The sequence below is a fragment of the Bos indicus x Bos taurus genome, chromosome 1, assembly GCF_003369695.1.
Source record: "Bos indicus x Bos taurus breed Angus x Brahman F1 hybrid chromosome 1, Bos_hybrid_MaternalHap_v2.0, whole genome shotgun sequence".
NCBI classification, from domain to species: Eukaryota; Metazoa; Chordata; class Mammalia; order Artiodactyla; family Bovidae; genus Bos; species Bos indicus x Bos taurus.
The window spans coordinates 98,200,048-98,223,190 of record NC_040076.1 but is presented as its reverse complement, the minus strand read 5'-3'; the positions used below and the strand labels follow the sequence as shown (position 1 = coordinate 98,223,190).

The 23,143-nt window shown below is 37.8% G+C and overlaps 1 protein-coding gene across 8 annotated transcripts in view; it reads left to right on the top strand.

The window, feature by feature from the left end:
* The window catches only part of LOC113892654 (EGF-like and EMI domain-containing protein 1), a 687,432-nt gene that overhangs the window by 434,776 nt on the left and 229,513 nt on the right, over window positions 1–23,143 (top strand). For 7 of the 8 annotated variants that reach the window (XR_003511104.1, XM_027541787.1, XM_027541803.1 and 4 more), the window contains exon 5: window positions 9,190–9,312. The exons of the other annotated variant lie outside the window; for it this stretch is intronic. Coding sequence is in view for 6 of the 7 variants with exons in the window: in XM_027541787.1 (XP_027397588.1) it covers window positions 9,190–9,312 (123 nt within the window). In the remaining variant the exon portion in view is untranslated. The remainder of the gene's footprint in view (window positions 1–9,189; window positions 9,313–23,143) is intronic. 8 annotated transcript variants of the gene reach the window in all.

Sequence of the window (23,143 nt, the reverse complement as noted above, 5' to 3'; positions counted from 1 at the left end):
ATGGGTGGTATGAAAGTTTGGTGAGGTGCTGCTGGCCAGAGATGGTGGGCAGAAACTTGCCCACTGGGGTGGCAGTGAGATTCAATGGAAAGCTGATGGAGCACTGGTGAGACTTGCTGAAGGGTATGGACCACTGGAAAAATAGCTGCTTGCTGATAGGTAAGCTTCCCAATGAGAGGGAAGTAGCCTGCTGACAGCTGCAGTGTACATGCCTTTGAAACAGAAAACATTGGAGTCAAACTAATGTCTCTTCCTCTTACAGCGTTCCTACAGTACCCTTCACTAAGGCTTATCATTGTACAACCTGGTAAAGTAAAAATATTTACAAGATCCAGCTTCAATATTATAAAGCAAGTCAAAAAAGAGTGGATTTGTAAAAATGAGCAAATTGTTGATGAAATGAAAAATTTCACCTAAGAAATAGAATTTACAAAATAATCAACTATATATTTTAGAAATGAAAAATATAATAACTTTAATGGAAAATGCAGTAGATTGAACTAAAGGTGTATTATGAACAGTTGTTTATAGAGTTAATGACTAAATGACAGGTCAGTACACCATATCTGCTGCTGCTGCTGCTGCTAAGTCGCATCAGTCATGTCCAACTCTGCGACCCCAGAGACGGCAGCCCACCAGGATTCCTCGTCCCTGGGATTCTCCAGGCAAGAACCCTGGAGTGGATTGACATTTCCTTCTCCAATGCATGAAAGTGAAAAGTGAAAGTGAAGTCGCTCAATCGGGTCTGACTCTAGCGACCCCATGGACCGCAGCCTACCAGCCTCCTCCATCCACGGGATTTTCTAGGCAAGAGTACTGGAGTGGGGTGCCATTGCCTTCTCCGAGACCATATCTAGATGGAAGCAAATAAAGAAAAAAAAAACACAGTAGAACAAAACACAAAATATCATAAGTGACATAGAGGGAAGGTATGGGGAGGGAGGAGGGAGGAGGGTTCAGGATGGGGAACACAGGTATACCTGTGGCGGATTCATTTCGATATTTGGCGAAACTAATACAATATTGTAAAGTTTAAAAATAAAATAAAATTAAAAAAAATCAAAAGTCTCACAAATAAGTGTTATGCAGTGCTAAAAAGAAGAGAGATAAAATGGGCAAAATTGTGAGAACAATTTCTGTAAAACTTAAAGACATCAAACCATAGAATTATGATGTACCTTAAATTCCAAGGAGGAAAGTTATAAAATAAAAGAACCACCACACATTAAAGCATATCATAGTAAAACATCAGAAACAGAACAAAAAGAAAATCTTAAAAGTAGGCAGAGAAAAACAGTCACATTACATGCAAAAGGAAATTTAAATGATAATGAAATGTCACTTTCAAAATGCTTAAAGACAATGGCTGTCAATCTATGATTCTATTCCACTGAAGATACTTTTCAAAAATTATAGTGTGATAAATGGGAGGAATAGGCAAATCTGTACAGAAGAGTTTCAAATAACTTACATATATACCTCACCCTGAAGGAGGACCGCAGAAGGATATCTGCACTCCTTAAATGTCGGCTGTGCTTAATGACCTCATTCCAACGAATACTGGTGCAGAAAGGAAGAAGAGAGCAAACTTACAGTGGAGAAATCTGACGGACACTGTCAGCCTGGGTATCACGGCTGACATCAACAGGGCTAAGTCAGGTGCTGCTAGAGGGTACTCTTGATACGATCATGAAAATGGCACTTCACCGCTGTGGTCTTCCTCCTCAAAACACACCATCCCAGTCAAACAATAAGATAAACATCATAAAAATCCAAATTGAGAGACATTCTGTAAGCTACCTGGCAGTACTGCTCAGAACTGTCAAGGTCATCAAAGGCAAGGAAAAGCTAAGAAACCGTTAAAGCCAACAAGAACCTAAGGGAACATGACAATTACATGTAACATGTTACCCTGGAAGGGATCCTGGGACTGAAAAAGGAAGTTAGGTTAAAAACTAAGAAAGACTAAATGAAGTATGGATTTTATTTAATAATGTACCAATATTGGCTCATTAATTAAAACAAGTGTACCATCCTAATGTAGATATGTATACTAATGGAATATGAAATAAATGGGGTATATGGGAACTCTCTATCTTTGCAATTTTTTTGTAAATCTGAAAATGTTCTAAATTTTTTAAGTTTATTTAAAAATTAAGTGAAAAAATGTCATTTCCTAACAAAATCTGGAAAAATAGCATTGCCAGCAAATCCGTAGGAAGAGAAACACTAAAAGCAGTTTTCAGACAGTGGGAAAATTATTCCAAAAAGAAGCATATAGGTAAAAGAAGCAATGATAAATATCAGAAAAGGCAAATACATGGATGAAGCTAAATTACTATTGACTATGTAAAATAGAAACAATAAATCCTTATGCCTTCTAAATATCTGAAATTCAAAAACATAATAAAAATAATATAAAAAGCAGGAAAAGCATAAAGATGTTAAAGTTCCTAGGATTGTCAGGGAAGTGATTAAAATACTAATTTATATTAGACTTTAATAATAGATATTGTAATATCTACAGTAACCACTAAAAGGATAATAAAGTAATATTTAACTGACAACCTAATAAAGAGCGCATATAAAACACTAAAAATAATAAGTTTAAAAGGATATAGAGAGTAAAAGTAATGTAAAATATATGGAAATTTAGAAAAATAAGAAAATGGTAAATTTAATCCAAATATGTGAGTAATTACATTAAAAGTCAATGATATAGTACTACAGTTTAAAGATATTAGTTATATTAAAATAACACATACAAAGATACATGAATATAATTTCTCAATTTAGCAAATACACAAAAATTTAAAAGTAAAATTTAGAAAATAAAATGTTTTTCGACAAGGCCAAGTATCTGGGACCTTTTGGTGTGAACCAGTTTTCTTATGGACAAGATGTCTAATGGAGTTTTTGTACAAGACCAAATATCAAGAATTTTTTGGCATGGACAAAGTGTCTTAGGCATGTCTTAGACAGGACCATATTTTCTAATACCTATATTTTAACTAAAAAAATGTAGCTGGAGCTAAAGAGGAACATTTTACAATAGCAAAGGTTTAATCTGTTGGAAGATGTGGAAATTCTAAACTTGTTTGCCACTCATAATAGGGCTTCAAAATAAGTAAACCAAAAATTGCTATTATAAAACACAAATGTGAAATCAGAGAGAATTTACTATGCCTCTCACTAACTGATATATTGACAAACATTAAAAGTTCATAAGGATACAAAGATATGAGAAGCGTGATGAATAAACTTGACCTCATTATACATTTTTCCTAAATGTGTAAGTGTCATACATATTTGAAATATCTGAATCTGCCTGCAATGTGGGAGACCTGGGTTCGATCCCTGGTTTGGGAAGACCCTCTGGAGAAGGGAATGGCAACCCACTCTAGTATTCTTGCCTGGAAAATTCCATAAACAGAGGAGCCCAGTGAGGTATAGTCTATGGGGTCACAAAGAGTCAGACACGACTGAGCAGCTAACATACACACATAATCATATATTCATATATACGTACAGAAAACATAGCACCTGGCAACTGTAAGTATATCAAGTAAATTATATACTTGATATAAATATTTAAAAATATAAATATAATTATATTTCAAGTAAATATAGATTTTTTTAAACCAAAATTGACCATATGCTGGAATATAAATCAAGACTTAACAAATCTTGAAGAACTGAAGTCATGAAGAACATATTCTCTATACACAGGAGAATTAATCTATCATTTCATAATAACAAGATGATTCGAAGTTCCTCAAATGTTTGAAAATCCCCCAAATATACCTAAAATGACCCAAACAAAAAAATGTTGATTTAGATTAGGAAGTATTTTGAATTGAATGATAATTAAGTCATAACACAGCAAAGCCTGTGGGATGCAGATAATCCTTATTTTTAGGAAAATGTATAGGCTTAAACAAACATATCAGGGTGATACACTCTCTCCAAGAAGACTACCATCAATTTCTTGCTTCACTGGACACACCTACAAAGCCCATATTGTGAGAAGAAATTCTTCCATCTCCTGGAATCTCAGCTCACCTGTGCCTGCATTATCCAATAGATGTATAAGAAGGGACGCTATGTGACTTTCAAAGCTAGGTCATTAGAATCCTTACAGCCTCTGTTGGATCTCTTAGAATTGTCTCTCTGGGTAATGATAACCACCATGTATTGGTAAAATGTCTTTATCCTGAGACCACCAGGCAATGAGAAATTCAAAGTTAGGCATATGGAAATAAAGAGAGATGCCCGAGCAGTCTCTCATATGTTCCAATTGTCTGCATGCTCAGTTGCTTCAGATGTGTCCAGCTCTTTGCGATTCTGTGGACTGTAGCCTGCCAGGCTCCTCTCTGCCCATGGGATTCTCCAGGAAAGAGTACTGAAATGGGTTGCCATGCTCTCCTCCAAGGGATCCTCCCAACCCAGGGATCAAACCAGCATCTTCTGCATTGCAGGGAGTTCTTTACCACTAGAGCCACTGGGAAGCCCATGTTCCTCTCAGCCCAAATCCCAATATCTGAATGAATAAACCTGTGTGCAAATCTAACCCAAGCTGTCACCTGACTGCTAGCATATGTGAAAACCCAAATAAGGACCACCCAGGTGACTCTCCAATCCCCAGAAATGTGAAAGATAATAGTAAATTGCCTCTACAAGTCACTTAGTTTAAAGATAGTTTGTTTTATACTTATAGGTAATCAGAAATATTTTTAAAGAAGAAAAGCCAAAACTCAGTTAACTAAATTTCAAAATCAAGAACTTAGAAGCAGAGCACTGAAAGAAATCAATACAGCCAAAAGTTTGTCCTTGGAAAATATGAAGATATTGGGTTGGCCAAATTATTCATTCGGGGTTTTCCAACTAGATAAATAGACAAAAATCTGATGGAGATGAAAAGAGAAGATGCACATTATTTATTTCAAGAACGGGAAAAGAACCTTCCTACAAATTGAACAGGCATTAAAAAGATGGTATGAGAATGTTATGAATAAATTAACAGTAATAAATTTGAATATTTATATGAAATGGACAAATTCCTTCAAACATAGTTTGTCTAACATGTTTAAATGAAAATATGAATATTCTTATTCTTATTTATTTTAAAAGTGGAATCAATAATTAAAAGTCAATGCACACATACACACATACACAAACACAATCCCAGGCCCAGACAGTATTATAACTGAATTCTTCCAAACATGTAAGTAAGAAGAAACCTTAAACAAAAATTTTTAAGATAATAGAAAAAAGTGGAAAAATGGCCTCTTTGTGATACAAATACTTAAGAACTAAAATAGACAGGAACTTTCCTAATCTGATAAAAGTAATCTATTAAAAAAAAAAAAAAAACACCCTACAGTACACAGTATTCCTTACAGTGAAATGTTAAAATGTATCTTTATAATTTCAGAAGCCATACAAGGATAAATACTGCTACAATTTCTCTAGCATTCTATGTGATCCACTAGTTAATGAACCAGTGTTTTAAGAATTGATTGAACAAATGGACAAAATATTTGAATAAGCACTTAAACAAGATTTTATCCAAATGGCCAATAACATGAAAAAGGTACTTAACCTAATTAATCACCTGGAAAATGCAAATTAAAATCACAATGTGATGCTACTGTATACTCTCCAGAAGAGCTAAAATGAAAAACAAAACAAAATAGAATATCCCAAGCACTACAAAGGACGAGTGGCATCTGGTCTCTAACACACCACTGATGGGAGTGTAAATTAGAATCGCCTCTTTAGAAGACTATTTGGCTGTACTACTAAAGCAGAATCTAACATAGCTTTTGACCCAGCAATTCCAATCCTAGATATATTACCCAACAGAAATGTATATGTAGGTCTATCAAAGGCATGTGTGAGGATGTTCATCGAGACACTCTTTACAATAACCAAAAATAAGAAAATAGGTAAATTCCCATTAACTATGAAATGAGTAAATAAAAAATATGGTATATTCATATATGTGAATGATATACAGGAATAAAAATGAACAGACTACAGGTACAGTTTCATAATCTCAAACAGAATACTGGACAAAAGAAGACAGACACAAAAATATGCACAGTATGATCAGTTATGTAGAACTCAGAAAGACAAAACTAACCTATAGTGTTAAAGATTTGGATGGTTGTTACCTTCGGCTAGGCAGAACACTCTGGATGTTAGCAATGGTCTGTTTCTTGGGGTTGCATTGCTATATTTTATGTTTGAAAACTTACCAAACTGTTGCAGGAAGGGGGACCCCTTCCAGGGCCCGAAAGTGGTCTCTTGTCTTACACTCAGAAATGAATTGTCTGAGGAGACACATGTGCTGACAAAGCAAGAGATTTTATTGGGAAAGGGCACCGGGGTGGAGAGCAGTAGGGTAAGGGAACCCAGGAGAACTGCTCTGCCACGTGGCTTGCAGTTTGGGTTTTATGGTGATGGGATTAGTTTCCCGGTTGTCTTTAGCCAATCATTCTGACTCAGAGTCCTTCCTGGTGGTGCAAACATCACTCAGCCAAGATGGATACCAGCAAGAAGGATTCTGGGAGGTGGTCGGACACGTGGTGTCTCCTTTTGACCTTTCCTGAACTCTTCCAGTTGGTGGTGGCTTATTAGCTCCATGTTCCTTACCAGGACCTCCTGTTGTAAAACAACTCATGCAAATGGTTAGTAGGGGCCTGGCCAGGGTGGGCGGTTTCAGTCAGTGTGCTTCCCCTAACAAAACTTAAGACATGTTTACTTTTGTATGTGTATGGCACACTTCAGTGAAAATTTACCTGCTGCTGCTGCTGCTAAGTCGCTTCAGTCGTGTCCGACTCTGTGCGATCTCATAGACAGCAGCCCACCGGCTCCCCTGTCCCTGGGATTCTCCAAGCAAGAACACTGGAGTGGGTTGCCATTTCCTTCTCCAATACATGAAAGTGAAAAGTGAAAATGAAGTCGCTCTTAGCGACCCCATGGACTGCAGCCTACCAGGCTCCTCTGTCCATGGGATTTTCCAGGCAAGAGTACTGGAGTGGGGTGCCATTGCCTTCTCCAAAAATTTACCTAAAAACTAATAAAATTTATTTCTACAGCTGCAGAGCCAGGCCTCAGGCAAAATCAGTTTTATCCAGTTGAGGTGCACCAAACCCCACTCTGCATCATTTTTTTTTTAGTTATCAGTGCTCTGCAGTCTTGATTCTACCATTATGGAGACTCATCTCCCCTTTGGCAATGCTTCTACATTGTCAGCTTCTTCTGCTGCTCCTGACTTAGCTCATTGCCCACCCCCATCTCTCTCTTCTTCATTCTCCCATCTTTACTTGCTACCCCCCCACTTCCTTTCTGCCCTCTCCACTGTCTCTCTCTTCCAGCCACAATTACCTCATAAAACAAATACCATTGTCAGCAATTCAGCATACAGAAGTGGCTACTTTGAGCAGAACAGGCCACTCACTATCAAACCTACAGATAATTTGGAATGCTTAGCAACTGGAAGCTGGTTGGATGTACATAAAATCAAGCCCTATCTGTAAGGGTGCTTTCTGAACACAAGAAGTGGGCTGTGGACATATCCAGCACATGGACACAACCACATCACACTTCTGTGTAGTCCTCCACCCCAGCTGGATTTGAACCATTGGAAATCATGAAATGACCCTTTTACCTTCCCCTACACTGTCTAGTGCAATGCCAAAGATATAATAGTAGTGTTAGTTGCTCAGTCATGTCCAACTCTTTGCGACCCCACAGACTGTAGCCGCCAGTCTTCTCTGTCCACGGGATTTCCCAGGCAAGAATACTGGAGTGGATTCCCATTCCCTTCTCCAGAGGATCTTCCTGACCCAGGAATCAAACCATGGTCTCCTGCATTGCAGGAGAACTCTTAATCCTTTGAGCTACAGGGAAGACCTAAAGATACAGTGATTCAGTTCAATTCAATTCAATTCAGTTCAGTTCAGTCATTCAGTCGTGTCTGACTCTTAGCGAGTCACCAACTCTTGTCCGTCACCAACTCCTGGAGCCTACCCAAACCCATGTCCATTGAGTCAGTGATGCTATCCAACCATCTCATCCTCTGTCGTCCCCTTCTCCTCCTGCTCTCAATCTTTCCCAGCATCAGGGTCTTTTCAAATGTGTCAGCTCTTTGCATCAGGTGGCCAAAGTACTGGAGTTTCAGCTTCATCAGTCCCTCCAATGAACACTCAGGACTGATCTCCTTTATGATGGACTGGTTGGATCTCCTTGCAGTCCAAGGGACTCTCAAGAGTCTTCTCCAACACCACAGTTCAAAAGCATCAATTTTTTGGCGCTCAGCTTTCTTTATAGTCCAACTCTCACATCCATACATGACTACTGGAAAAATGATAGCCTTGACTAGATGGACCTTTGTTGGCAAAGTAATGTCCCTGCTTTTTAATATGCTGTCTAGGTTGGTCATAACTTTCCTTCCAAAGAGTAAGCATCTTTTAATTTCATGGCTGCAATCACCATTTGCAGTGATTTTGGAGCCCCCCAAAATAGAGTCAGCCACTGTTTCCACTGTTTCCCCATCTGTTTCCCATGAAGTGATGAGACCGGATGCCATGATCTTCGTTTTCTGAATGTTGAGCTTTAAGCCAACTTTTTCACTCTCCTCTTTCACTTTCATCAAGAGGCTCTTTAGTTCTTCTTCACTTTCTGCCATAAAGCCGGTGTCATCTGCATATCTGAGGTTATTGATATTTCTCCTAGCAATCTTGATTCCAGCTTGTACTTCAATAATTATTTATCTGAGAAACCTGCAGCCAAACATTTAATGGATGAATAAGTGACCTTGTGTTCTAACTTCCTAGTTCCTCTTCTCAATCTCATCCTGAAATGATGACTTGGATGTGAAATTTCTTGATCTGCACCATAAGCCTCCAAATTCCCTAAACTTAGAAAAGCCCTTAGGACACAGTTCAAAAATATATCAAATACCAAAGATTATGACCTGTCTTTTTCTTTGCATCAAAACTGGAGTGTGTTAGCTAAAACTGGAGTATGTTAATTAAAGTAAGGTATTATAATTTTATCTCATTTCATCTGAGGTCAAATGGTGATGTCATGCTGTGATGGTATACTTTTAGGAGAGCCATTGAAGTCTTTTTGTGTGTCTAGCTATAGGAAGCTAATTTCTGTTTATATATTCAATTGCAGATATAAATGAATGTAGCTCTGACAATGGTGGCTGTCAGGACCAATGCTGTAATACAATTGGCAGTTATTACTGCAAGTGTCAAGCTGGCCAGAAGCTGGAGGAAGATGGCAGAGGATGTAGAGGTAACAGTTGGGACTGTCTGCTTCCTGATAAGAGAGAACATCTATGTAATGCAAAAGAGGGGGATGTCTTTGATCCAGAGCCAGTTGAAATGCCTGTGCTGAATGTTGTCAAGAGCACAGATCTTCCTCTCATGTCTAGATTACAAAATTGTAACCCTAAGAACACTTCAAGTAGCTTATTATAAGAAACATATGATTATACACTGGTTTGGCTGTGTCATGTTCTGATTATGGAATTTCAATCGTTCATTTAAATCCCTGGGTAAAGTACATATTTGTGAAAGCATTTTATTTAATTCTAAAGTGAAAGTGGTGCTTATCATAAAATACTCATGTCTTGTTACAATAGAAATAAAGAGATGCAAAAGCAACCACAGGAACGGTATTTTTGATATAGAATTAGCTTTTTCCCCACAAACTTCCATTTTCTGACTCCTTTTAAAATTAATTCCCTCCTTCCTTTATTTATTAATTCATCATTTTGTTCATTTGACAGTCATTGAGTTGCTGCTCTTTATCAGGCATTATTCCATGCTCTAGGGATATAAAAATTAATGAGAAATAAATTCTGCCCTGAAGGAGCTCACTGATTAGAGGCAAAGATTGAAACATAAGCCAAAAACTTTACAGAATAGTGTTTTAAGACATTATAGAATGAGGTTAAGTACATTGAATTCGAAGAGACCTGGGTTTTAGTCTCAACTCTGTCACTTACAATTTCTGTAACCTTGGGCATGTTATTTAATCTTGCTAAGACTCTTTCGTCGTCTGTAAAATTTAGAATAATGGTAGCTCCAAAAACCACAAAAACTGCTGTGGAAATTAAATAAGATAATGCATCTAAAGCTCTTAGCATAGTGAGTGGCTATAGTAGGTATTCAAATGATAACTATGGATTGTAGTCTAATTTATGACCACATTGTTTCCCAGATTGGGAAAGTAATTGGGACCAGAGACCCCTTCCTTGTCTTCTAAAAGAGAAGAGATACCCAAAATATAATAATCTCTTGTAACATGCTTTTTAACTGTCCTTTCTGACTTTTTCCCTATCTATTTTTACCATTTAAATGCTTGAGCATTTAATGTATTCAGCCTTTTTCTTTAAATCACATAGGAATGCATTCATTTGGTTTCCCCATTGACCTTACAAAATCAAACTCAATTTTTCCCCTGACAATGTCAATGCCTAATGGGACGTGTATGAGTAAGTTAATGGGAGAAAACGAGAAACAAACGTCATCCCACTAAAGGTGTCTGGGACTGGGGCTGTGGGTTTGTTGGGACTGCCAAGACAACACAAGTTGTGGATGTGAGTAGGTTGGAGAATTTCTCAGATTTTCAGGAGGCAGTGCAGCTCATTCTCTTCTGGACCATCTCTGGCACATAGCAACAGGATAGGCTGCAAGTAGACAACCATATGTTTGAGGGTGACTACATCTGGAACTTTCTGAGACAAGTTTCATTCCAGGCATGGTCCTCTGTCTGTAAGGGTGTGCATGTGTAAAGGCAAGTCCTAAATTCAACCAGGTCCTTTTTCATTCAAGTGAGATCATCTTTATTTCTGATGAGACTGAAATGATGTTTTCAGTATGGATTCAATATCAGAGAACCAGAGGGATCACCACCTCATGGTGCCCAAATGATAGGTAGGCTAATGCCCACTGAAGTTAGCATGATCTGCCTGATGAGAATATAATTTTCACAACCCTCTTCACTGCCTAACAAGCAGTGAATTCTTTGTTTCTTTTTGGCTGAGTATTATTATTATCAACATAATCATTATTATGATACATTTGAAATGCCAGTAGAGCAATTAGCTGTGTTACGTTTGACAATTATTGTTGTTATTTTTATAGCAACTATTAGTCTGGTAAGGTATGTTAAGCTTTATATCCACTGATTTATTTATATGCAATTATCTCATATTTTAATTGAAATTAGTCACTCTTCATATAAATAACATATTTAGAGAAATGATTTCCATACTTTCATATAACTGATGTTCATTTCTGCACAATATATGAGTAACTTGGGTTATTTGTGAGAATTAAGAGTTTGACACTGAATTAACACTGACTTCCATTTACTGAGATGTATAACTGGGATTGATGGAATGGGATGGAGCAACTTGCCAATAAAGAACTACCTCTCTCAGTCCCCTACTTCTAGCATCTTTTCTTATTCATTTCTTTGAATGACCATTTGATAGATATAGTGATGTTAATGATTCATTTTGGTGGATTGTTGAACATGCAATGATCTCAGATCATAATTTAATAAAAATAATAGAGGTTATTTTGAAATTAAATGTATCCTAAAGCCATTGCAAATGGGCATTTCAGTTCATGTGAGGGCACTAGTGAGTCGTTCATATGTATTTACTTGATGCTAACAGTAAAGGTTGGTTGGTTTCAAAGGCTATTGTGTTGAATGCTGAAGATTTGGAATTAAACAATCATTTAAAGAGACTTTTTCTTTGCATTTATATAAGTTGTATTTAACTACTTGAATTGCTTTTTAAAATACAGATCAGAATTTTAGCAGCCATTTATTGTAGCATTAAAGTACATCTAGAGGCTACCCTTTCAATGGAATTGAAGCAGTTATAAATGGCTAATCTTATTCCTTAACCTTTTCTCTGCTACTGCTGTTAAGTCACTACAGTCCTGTCTGACTGTGCGACCCCATAGACGGAAGCCCACCAGGCTCCCCCATCCCTGGGATTCTCCAGGCAAGAACACTGGAATAGGTTGCCATTTCCTTCTCCAATGCAGGAAAGAGAAAAGTGAAAGGGAAATCGCTCAGTCATGTCCGACTCTTAGTGACCCCACGGACTGCAGCCTACCAGGCTCTTCCGTCCATGGGATTTTCCAAACAAGCGTACTGGAGTGGGGTGCCATTGCCTTCTCCGACCTTTTCTCTAAAGAGCTATAAACTTGTGGAAAAGGCTTCTGATTAGCTCAGGTACATGAGTATTCCCTTCTTTCAAGCATAGCAATGAACCTAAAACACAGTTTCTAACTCACTCTGCAGATAGATTATTATAATGTGTAACTTAAATGTACAAATAACTGCATGCCACTGAACACAGAATATATATATATAATTTTTATATATATGAAGGACATAAATTTTTCTGCTTTAATTTGTTAATATCGGGTAAAATATTTAAGGCTTTTCAAAAATGCGACCATCTTTGCATTTCAGGAAAAAAATAGAACTGGATTTTGTCACTTTGCTATTACATCCAATTTGCTATAATTTTATCATATTTGCATCTATAATCATGAGTTAAATAGGCCAGTAGTTTGTGTTTCTCATTTGCTTTTTATGGCAGTGGTTCTCAAATGGAGGAATTTTGTCCCCAGAGACATTTGGCAATGTCTGGAGACGTTGATTTTCACAACTGAGGGGAGGGAGTACTGTTGGCGTCTGTTGGGCTGAGGCCAGGATACTGCTAAATGTCTTCTTCTGTTACTCTGATGGTACCTATGCTGGACCTTATTCTATCTCACATGCTGATTTCATATGTTCTATTTTCTTTTCTCTCTTTACTACATATGCTCCGTCTTATTGAGTTTCAAATATCAACAATTTAACTTTATATCTTTAGAAGTCTCATTTTCCTCAAATCAGTAAGTTCCTTTATGTTGTATGTTCAGTTTTTATACTTGTATCCTTTTCTTTTGATATTTTGCACATAGCTATTCTATATTCTGTGTCTGATGCCAACTTCTGTGGTCCTTGTGTGGGAGTCTAAACCTATTGCTTCTTATTTCCAGGCTACAAGTTAGATTCTCTTTTCTTTCATGTTGCATATGCTTCTCATATAAAACTTCTCCCAGAGCACTGCATTTGTTTAAACATTTAGATTATCTAGAATTACTTACAAGATCGGGACTATCTCCTAGGTAAGAGCCATGTCTTATCACTTTTTCATAACCACATCACAGGTGTCTAGTGCCTAGCAGAATTCCATAAATGCTTACTGAATGAATAAATAAATGAAAGAGTACATGTCCAACCAGTCAGAAATGCATACAGACATAGTCAGTACACCTCTTATTCATTTCCTTATGTACAACTTTTAATCAGGCTGGGTTTGTCATTTAGAGTCTGACTAGTTAAACCATTTGGTTATTCGTAGGTCTGCGGAGAAGGCAATAGCACCCCACTCCAGTACTCTTGCCTGGAAAATCCCATGGACGGAGGAGCCTGGTAGGCTGCAGTCCATGGGGTCGCTAAGAGTCAGACACGACTGAGTGGCTTCAATTTAACTTTTCACTTTTCACTTTTCACTTTCATGCATTGGAGAAGGGAATGGCAGCCCACTCCAGTGTTCTTGCCTGGAGAATCCCAGGGACGGGGGAGCCTGGTGGGCTTCTGTCTATGGGGTCACACAGAGTCGGACACGACTGAAACTACTTAGCAGCAGCAGCAGCAGCAGGTCTGTGTAAATATTTGCTGATAACAGATCTGTTTCATTTGAAAGGGCAAATCACATTTTTACTTTTAGAGGGCAAATCAAAATCTTAGTTTGAAAATTCTGACATTTCTCCATGTGCAATATCTAAATTATTGGCATGGCAACATAACTAGTGTGACTGAGCATGGTAGTACCATGGAGTCAAGGGCTTTTTCTAAATTAATGGTAATTAACATTGCTATACATTATAATCAGTGAACTGACAAAGATAATAAATATGGAGTGGACTGTTGGGATATAGTTTTCCATTTGGAAGAAATAAATGAACCTAAAGGTATATTGTTTAATGAATTGACAGTCAAAATATTTTAAAGTAATTTGGTAGTATTTTAGCCAACTTTTTTTCTGAAACACATTAGAAATAATGTGAATAAACAATGTATCTCAGCAAACTGTTGTTATACATGGAACTACAGAATTTTTTACTAAAACAAAAGTTTTTATAGGTGGAATCCCAAGGAAATTAAATGATTTGAACAGTCTCAAAATGCTAATTGATAGATGAAGTGATATTGGAAACCAAGCTTTCGTATTTCCCCTCTGTGAGATTGATAGGCAGTATGAACTGCATACAGAGCAGATTAATCAGAACCATGGAGTCTAATTGCTACAGAGGCCCAGAAACCCTCAACTCATAGAGACTACAATCTACAGAGGAGAGAAATTAAAGCCTGAAGAAACTGATTGATTTCTTCCAATTCCCAGATGGTTTACTTATAGAGCTAAGAACAAAATCAAGCTCTCCTTTTTCCAATTGCCATTCTTCCAATTATGGTCAATAAGCATTTATTGGGTAACTAGTAACTGTTCAGCATTGTGTTGGGGGTAATATGGGGAGGGAGGTGGGAGAAGGGTTCAGGATGGGGAACACATGTACACCCATGATGGATTCATGTCAATGTATGGCAAAACCAATACAATATTGTAAAGTACTTAACCTCCAATTAAAATAAATAAATTAAAAAAAAAAGTAACTGAAAGTGAAGTCGCTCAGTTGTGTCCGACTCTTTATGATCCCACGGACTGTAGCCTACCAGGCTCCTCAGTCCATGGAATTTTCCAGGCAACAGTACTGGAGTGGGTTGCCATTTCCTTCTCCAGGGGATCTTCCCAACCCAGGGATGGAACCCAGGTCTCCTGCACTGCAGGCAGACACTTTACCATCTGAGCCACCAGGGAAGCCCTAAGAGTAACTAAATTAATGCAAAATTTGGTTTCTTTCATCATAGTGTTTCAGTATCATTAAGCATCAAGATAGGGCCCCTGCTGACTCAGCAGGTAAAGAATCAGCCTGCAATGCAGGAGACACTGGCAATGCAGCAAATCCAGGTTTGATCCCTGGGTTGGGAAAATCCCCTGGAGAAGGAAATGGCAACTCACTACAATATTCTTGCCTGGAGAGCAGCCTGGTGGGCTATAGTCTAAAGGGTCACAAAAAGTTGGACACGACTAGTGACTAAGGACACATACATGAGTAATTATACTATACGCTTTGAGAACTCACTCAGGTCTGCTCCTTGCCTCCAAGCAGCACCAAATCTAAACGATCTGCTTGTTTATCCTGATATTAGACATCTCCAATCAGGGAGGTTCTGCACATCCTTTTCACAGTTTTGATAAGCCTGTCTATCAAGAAAGCTTTTCTTATGTGTAATCTATATTTCTCCTGCTGAAGTTTAAGCCTAAATTTTATGTTCTTCTTAGCTCAGAAAGACTTAACAAGTCTTTATATTAATTCCTTACACACTTATGGAGCATTTCTGTGCCTTCCTCAACTTACTAAAAACGTTGTAGCAAATACTGGAAGCTGTTGGCACTTCAAAAAATACCACCTATCTATCTTTCCATCCCTGTATGTATCTATCCATCTATCTACATAAATAATACACACATCTTAGTTTTTGAGTTCATAAAACTCCACTTGAAGACATCATTATTAAGGATTTATCTACTTTTCTGTGTTGCTTCTTTTAATAGTCATTTATAAAAGGCCTCTTGAACTTCTGCTGGTATTAGGGAGGATATACAGATACACAGATTGTAAAGAATCTGCCTGCAATGAGGGAGACCTGGGTTCTATCCCTGGGTTGGGAATATCCTCTGGAGGAGGGCATGGCAAGCCACTCCAGTATTCTTGCCTGGAGAATCCCCATGTACAGAGGAGCCTGGTGGGCTACAGTCCATGGGTTTGCAAAGAGTCAGACATGACTGAGCAACTAAGCACAGCACAGCACAAAGATAGTAATACTAGCTCCCAGACCTCCTTAAGCTGACAGTCTGATGGGGTGATGGGGAGCAATATAAAATGAAGAACAATTTGAGAAAATTCCCGTACAGTGTATCCTCATATATTAAAAATTTGTCTGTTTTGAATTTATCAACACATTCATAATATGGAATTCATTATGTTGAAAAAAAACTATGAATCACTTAAAATTCTTGGGATTTATCATATTTGAAACATAAAACTATATAAATATCTTTCTTTTCATCCATTCATCCATCTAACAAATTATGTGTCTGGCCCATACACTGTGGACCATGTTGAACAAAATACTGACTTTGGGTTTGAATATTTAATCTGACATTCACTAACTGTGAGATTTAGGGGAAGTTATTTAATATCCACAGGCTGTCCCTTCTTCATCTATAAAACCAGAATAACAATATTTAATCTGATGTGAACTGGGAGATTAAATGAGATGTTGTAGGCAAAAAACTTGGTGGTGATAAGGCTCCTTTCCCCTATTTCATGACCACAGAAGAGGGATATTCTCAATCCTGAGATCACTCATTCCCTTCTTCCTAGGGAAGGAGTTACTTCACTCTCTGGGGGGTTTGGGGAAAGGAATACAGAATTCAGTCCACCTTCCTGTCTCCTCTTTAGGATCTACAAAAGGCCTTCAGGAAATGGCCATGTTGGTCTGCTCTGATGCATCTTTAAGTAGGTCAGGACCCCAGATTGGGAAGACATAGGTTTTCCCATTACACTTGTAACCAGTTCTGACCATTTGCCTAATTCTGCATACCTCTTCGGAGAAGGCAATGGCACCCCACTCCAGTACTCTTGCCTGGCAAATCCCATGGACCGAGGAGCCTGGTAGGCTGTGGTCCATGAGGTCGATAGAGTCGGACACGACTGAGCAACTTCACTTTCACTTTTCACTTTCATGCATTGGAGAAGGAAATGGCAACCCACTCCAGTGTTCTTGCCTGGAGAATCCCAGGGACAGTGGAGCCTGGTGGGCTGCCGTCTATGGGGTTGCACAGAGTCGGACACGACTGAAGCGACTTAGCAGCATACCTCTTTAGGAAACTTCTAAATCCTTTTCTCCAGGTTCCACTTTAACAAAAATCAAGTTGCTATTTTGTCTACCTCCACCTATTTTGGATTAAACCTCAACTAATTCAAAAGTCAAGCAGGGAATACACATTTGTTAATGTATCTTTTTAGATACTAACACCTTGCATCAGCCTAATACATAATATGTGCTCAATTTTTTTTTCATTTTTCTCTCATTTAAAAAAAATTTCCTCCTATGCTATATGTTGCTGAATATAAAAATATGTGTGAGTTGGTTATCTTTCTCTCTCCAAGGAGCTTCCAGCTCAATAAAGGAGATGAGTATAAGATAGTATAAGATAGCAGGAGTAACTATGTGCTGCTGCTGCTGCTGCTAAGTCACTTCAGTCATGTCCGACTCTGCGACCCCAGAGACGGCAGCCCACCAGGCTCCCCCGTCCCTGGGATTCCCCAGGCAAGAACACTGGAGTGGGTTGCCATTTCCTTCTCCAATGCATGAAAGTGAAAACTAAAAGTGAAGTCGCTCAGTCGTGTCCGACTCTTCTCGACCCCATGGACTGCAGCCTTCCAGGCTCCTCCATCCATGGGATTTTCCAGGCAAGAGTACTGGAGTGGGTTGCCATTGCCTTCTCCAGTAACTATGTTCAGGCACAAGGAAAATGCTATGGGAATTAACCAGAAAATGAGATAACCCACTGTTGAATCAAAAAGGGCTACAGGAAATAGTGAAACTGAAAGTTGCTCAGTCGTGTCTGACTCTTTGCGACCCCATAGACTTAGTCCATGGGATTCTCCAGGCCAGAATACTGGAGTGGATACCGTTTCCCTTCTCCAGGGGATGTTTCCAACCCAGGGATTGAACCCAGGTCCCCACATTGCAGGCTGATTCTTCACCAGCTGAGTTACAAGGGAAGCCCGAGAATACTGGAGTGGGTAGCCTATCCCTTCTCCAGTGGATCAGGGAACAGGGACAGGCACTAATCATTCAGTCCTGGAACTGAACCACATTCCTTCCACTTCTTTAATTTCCTTAAAAAAAATTCCTATAAAAGTACTACTTCATACTACTTGTCCTGCTGTCTCTCTTCCTTCTTGGTTGACACTGGAAGGCATCTGAGATTTGAACAGCAAAACTGCCACTACCACACCACAATCATTCTTTGTAGAAGCTCTGGATGTTTTCTTAAGTATCTGTGTCTCTTCATCTAGAGAGAAAGCACATATAATTCAAATCTGAAACTCTGCTATGAAAATGGAAATCCACTTTATCTCTTTTGAAGTTAATCTTTTAACTAAAACCCATCATTTCTCCCCTAGTAATTCAGAGTAATCATTTCAACACCTCAGCTTTCAGCTAATACATATTACAGTCAAAAGTGTATTTGGAAGTGAAACAAACTGGAAGAAACCGTAACTGATATAGATTCTCCAAGATGAGCTGGCCCACTACCCAAATTTCATTAGAGGCACAGATCCATGGCATAGTTCCTATAGGTGGGGCTTCCCTGGTGGCTCAGATGGTAAAGAGTCTGCCTGCAATGTGGGAGACCTGGGTTTGATCCCTGGGTCAGGAAGATCCCCTAGAGAAGGAAATGGCAACCCACTCCAATATTCCTGCCTGGAAAATTACATGCATGGAAGAGCCTGGTGAGCTACAATCCATGGTGTCACAAAGAGTCGGACACGATTGAACAACTAACATTTTCTTTCCTATAGGTGATGCCAAAGGAGGGACACTGGAAAAAAAGAAGTCCCCAAAGTATAAGGCAGATAAGCAAGACATTGCTTACAGGGGCTTCTTGTTGGTAATATGCCAGGACAAAAATCCTAAGGCAAACCTATTGCCTCAATAGCTCCTGTCACTTGCAAAAATGATGAAACAGAACAGCCCATCAGGACAAATGTCTGTATGGGAGTGTCTGGGAATGGTTGGCAGCAAAGGACCTTCCTTCCCAAGTTTGGCTCATGTTCCTTAAATTTTACTGTTTATCAGGAAGCATAATATAAATTTATCATTCTTAAGAATAAAAGCTTTTAGTTTCATTCACAATTATTTTGAGTTTCTCTATTTGATCCTCTAAAAAATAAGCTGATCTTTCTGAAAAAATATAGTTAATATTTTTCCTTTTTTTCTAAGAAAAAATCCCCAACTGAAGCACCCTGCCTGAATTCAGATTTTTGTTTTCTCTCTCTCTCTCTCTCTCTCTCTCTCTCTCTCTCTATATATATATATATATATATATATATATATATTTGGCATATGGAATCATACCCTCCAAAAGATCGATATGATCCTGTATTCTAAAGAGTGGTCTTTTTAGACCTGTGAAATGTGGAGATTTGGTTCCTACCTATCAAGACCCATATTATTTTCTGTTACTATCATAAATAGTAATGGATAACTAATTTTTAAGATTTATTTGCTATAAGAAATTTGTCATCAATTTCTAAAACATACAAGCATCAATTTCTAAATAATGGAAGGACTCATTAAGGGGAACCCTGAATATATATGTATTTAATTTTTAATCAGGAAATAAGCCAGTTAAAATTGACTCGCTGTTTTGCTATTGGCTTTCATGTGTTTGTTTTCAGTGACCTTCTAAAGATCAGAATTTCCTCACTATAGGGCCTCATAGAGAGAATTGAAACCACTCATTTATGAAAAAAAATGTATACTTTAATTCATAAATTCAAATTAAGTTTTTTTTTCTTATTTATTCTAGTTCTTCATTTATTCATAGACCTAGTCTGCACTTCCTTGAATACAGGTAATATCAATATAAAAAGACATCACTCATATTATTTATTGTGGATACACTTGATGGATAATTCCACATGCATCACCAGTAAAAACCAAGCACATGAAAGATGCATATTTATTTGTATTTTTACTTTATATCTTCTATACATGTGTTTCACTGGTAACAGTAGATGCCTAAGAATAGGAAATACTGTAAATATGTAGAGCGTGCCATACAATTACAAACATTAACATTCATGTATTTTACCATTCCTCACAGGTAGTAAAGATATATTTAAAAGAATCATATCTGAGAATTTTTCTAATTCTCAGTATTATCTTTATTAAAAGGGGTTTCTGGCATTATGAAAGTTTATGGTTATGTGATTGTTTTTCTGAATACTCAGGATAATTGATCATAAATTGTTATTTGCAGTCTGTCTTGTGGACTGAGAAAGGCAGCTAGATTTTTCTAAAACCTATGGTTAACTCTCCAGTAATAGACAATCTGGCAATGCTGAGTGGTCCTGCTTGTCATAGGAGACTTTCAGTTCCCTAGCACACACTTGTGATGGGAAAAGGAATTAGCCTTGGTTGGTTCAAATTTGTCACTGGGTCCTACTGACCCCCATTTCTGGGTTGGGATGGAGACCCACAGAATCCAGCTTCCTAAGGCTTCCCTGTCTGTGTGGGTATAAAAGGTCAGGAGCAGGAAGGAGGAGAAATGAGAATAATCCTTGAAAGGAGTGCATTTTATATGTATATGTATTCTGTATTTAGGGCTTCCCTGGTGGCTCAGCAGTGAAGCATCCATTTGCAACGCAAGCAAACATATGCAATACAGAATCGATCCCTGGGTCAGGAAGATCTCCTGGAGAAGGAAATGGCAACCCACTCCACTATTCCTGCCTGGGAAATCTCAGGCTATAGTCCAAAAAGTCGCAAAGAGTCAGACATGACTGAGTGACTAAACATCCACCACCATCATGCTGTAATTAAATACATGCTTCTTAGTTATAAATTTCTCTAAATTCTAACAAGCTTACAGATATGAGGCACTTCAAGTCTTACAGTATTCCCAGCAATAGCACAAACTGTTCAGTATAGCTCTAAAATATATATATATATTTTCTCTGCTTCATGTATATTTAATATATTTTGAGCATGACCAAAATGACCCATGCTAATTAATCAAAAAATGTTGACAAACTAAGAAAAAAGGTGATTATAAATGGCTTTTCACTCACGAGAAAATAAGCTGGTTAAAAACAATTTGTTATGTATCTATGAACAAGGTAACTATAATCATTTGCATTTAAGTCAGTGATCATAAAAGATGGCATGACTGTAAAATTCAAGGGGCCAAAAGACCTGAGCAAGTCATCTATTTATTTTTATATGATTTCTACTGTTTTAAATAATCATCACATTTTGGAGGCTTGACTGAGTACTGGAAACATTAAAACCACGGCTGAGAAAATTAGGTTAATTATAATTCATTAGACATTGTTCTTATTAAAAGTGAGCTGATTTAATCCCTATTAAAAGCCTTAAGGCATGAGAAAGCAAAATAGCTATGTAAAAGTCTAGTGTTCTCAACGAAGAGAAGATACTACAGTTCAGTAAGACCTGAAATGCGTATAGGAATCACTGTGTGTGCTTAGTCACTCAGTCATGTCCAGCTCTTTGCAACTCCATGGACTATGGCCTGCCAGGCTCCTCTGTTCATGGGATTTTCCAGGCAAGAATACTGGAATGGGTAGCCATTCCCTTCTCCAGCAGATCTTTCTGACCCAGGGATTGAACCCAGGTCTCCTTCATTGCAGGCAAATTCTTTACCATCTGAGCCACCAGGAATCACTTTAGATCTTGCTAAAATGCAGATTCTATTTCAGCAGGTGTGAGATCAGCCTGATAATCTGCATTTCTAACAGACTGTCAAGGCAAGTGATTCTGTCATCATAGACCACCCTGAGAAGAAAGCCTTTTGTTAGCTTTTCTTTCAGTTCACTTGTTTAATAATTGTTAAGGCCTCGCTAATTAAAATAGGCCATAGGAAGGGTTACAAAATGGTGTGATACCTGCTCTTCTCAATATTTTAAAACTTTTCTTTTTTCTTATTATTGTTAACAATGATGACATTTGTTTCACATAGAAAGATAAAAGGTGGATAATAGTGATATATTACATTTGTGTAGCACTTTATACAGTATGACAAACTTTTATTAAAAGCCAGTTTTGTTGAAATGTAATTCACATACCTTCCAATTAACCTTTTGCAAATGTACCATTCATAGTTTCTAATACATGGAAAAATATATACAGTTATTACCACAGTTGATATTAGAACATTCCTATCACCTTAAAAAGAAAACCTGTAGCATTTAGTATCACGGTCCTATCTCTCCTTTATTCCCCTCTAAACCTAAGCACCCACAAACCTACTCTCTGTCTCTATAGATTTCTCAATTCTGGACTTTTATGTGAATGTAATCATATAATGTGTGGCTTTTTGTGACTGGCTTCTTTCATACAAATTATAATATGTGTCAGAATGTCCTTTTTGAGGCTAAGTGATATTCTATTTTATGGAATAATATTCCACTCATTTTTACCGCATTTTAAAAATCCATTTGTCAATTGATGGACATATGAGTTGTCTCCACCTTCGGGCTATTATGAGTAATACTACTATCAATATTGATGTGCAAGCTTTTTCATGTACATATTTTCATTTCTCTTGTGTATATACATAGGAATGGGACTTCAGGTTATATGGTAAGTCTGTGTGTAATTTTTCTGAAGCTTTTAATATATTTATTTTTCTTTTAGATAAGATTTATGAATATGCATTTGGATATACACACATCAAACAATTTGCTTCATGAAAAGAGGTCCATGGTCAAATAATTTTGAGGAACACTGATACCAATACTCCTTTAAGGAAAATCAGGCAAAAGAGAAATCATTTAACTTTGTTTAACCCAGGTTTCCCAAACATGTTGGGAAAACATGTTTTCCCATTTTGAGAAATTGTTTAATTCCATGATATACATTGCACTTCCCTGGGGGCTCAGATGGTAAAGAATCTGCCTGCAATGCAGAAGACCTAGGTTTGATACCTAGGTTGGGAAGATTCCCTAAAGAAAGGAACAGCAAGCCACTCCAGTGTTCTTGTCTGGAGAATTCCATGGACTGAGGAGTCTGGTAGGCTACAGTTCATGGGTGGCAAAGAGTGGGTCACGACTGAGTGACTAACACTTTCACTTACATGACGTAGATTAATTGTTCTTCCAAA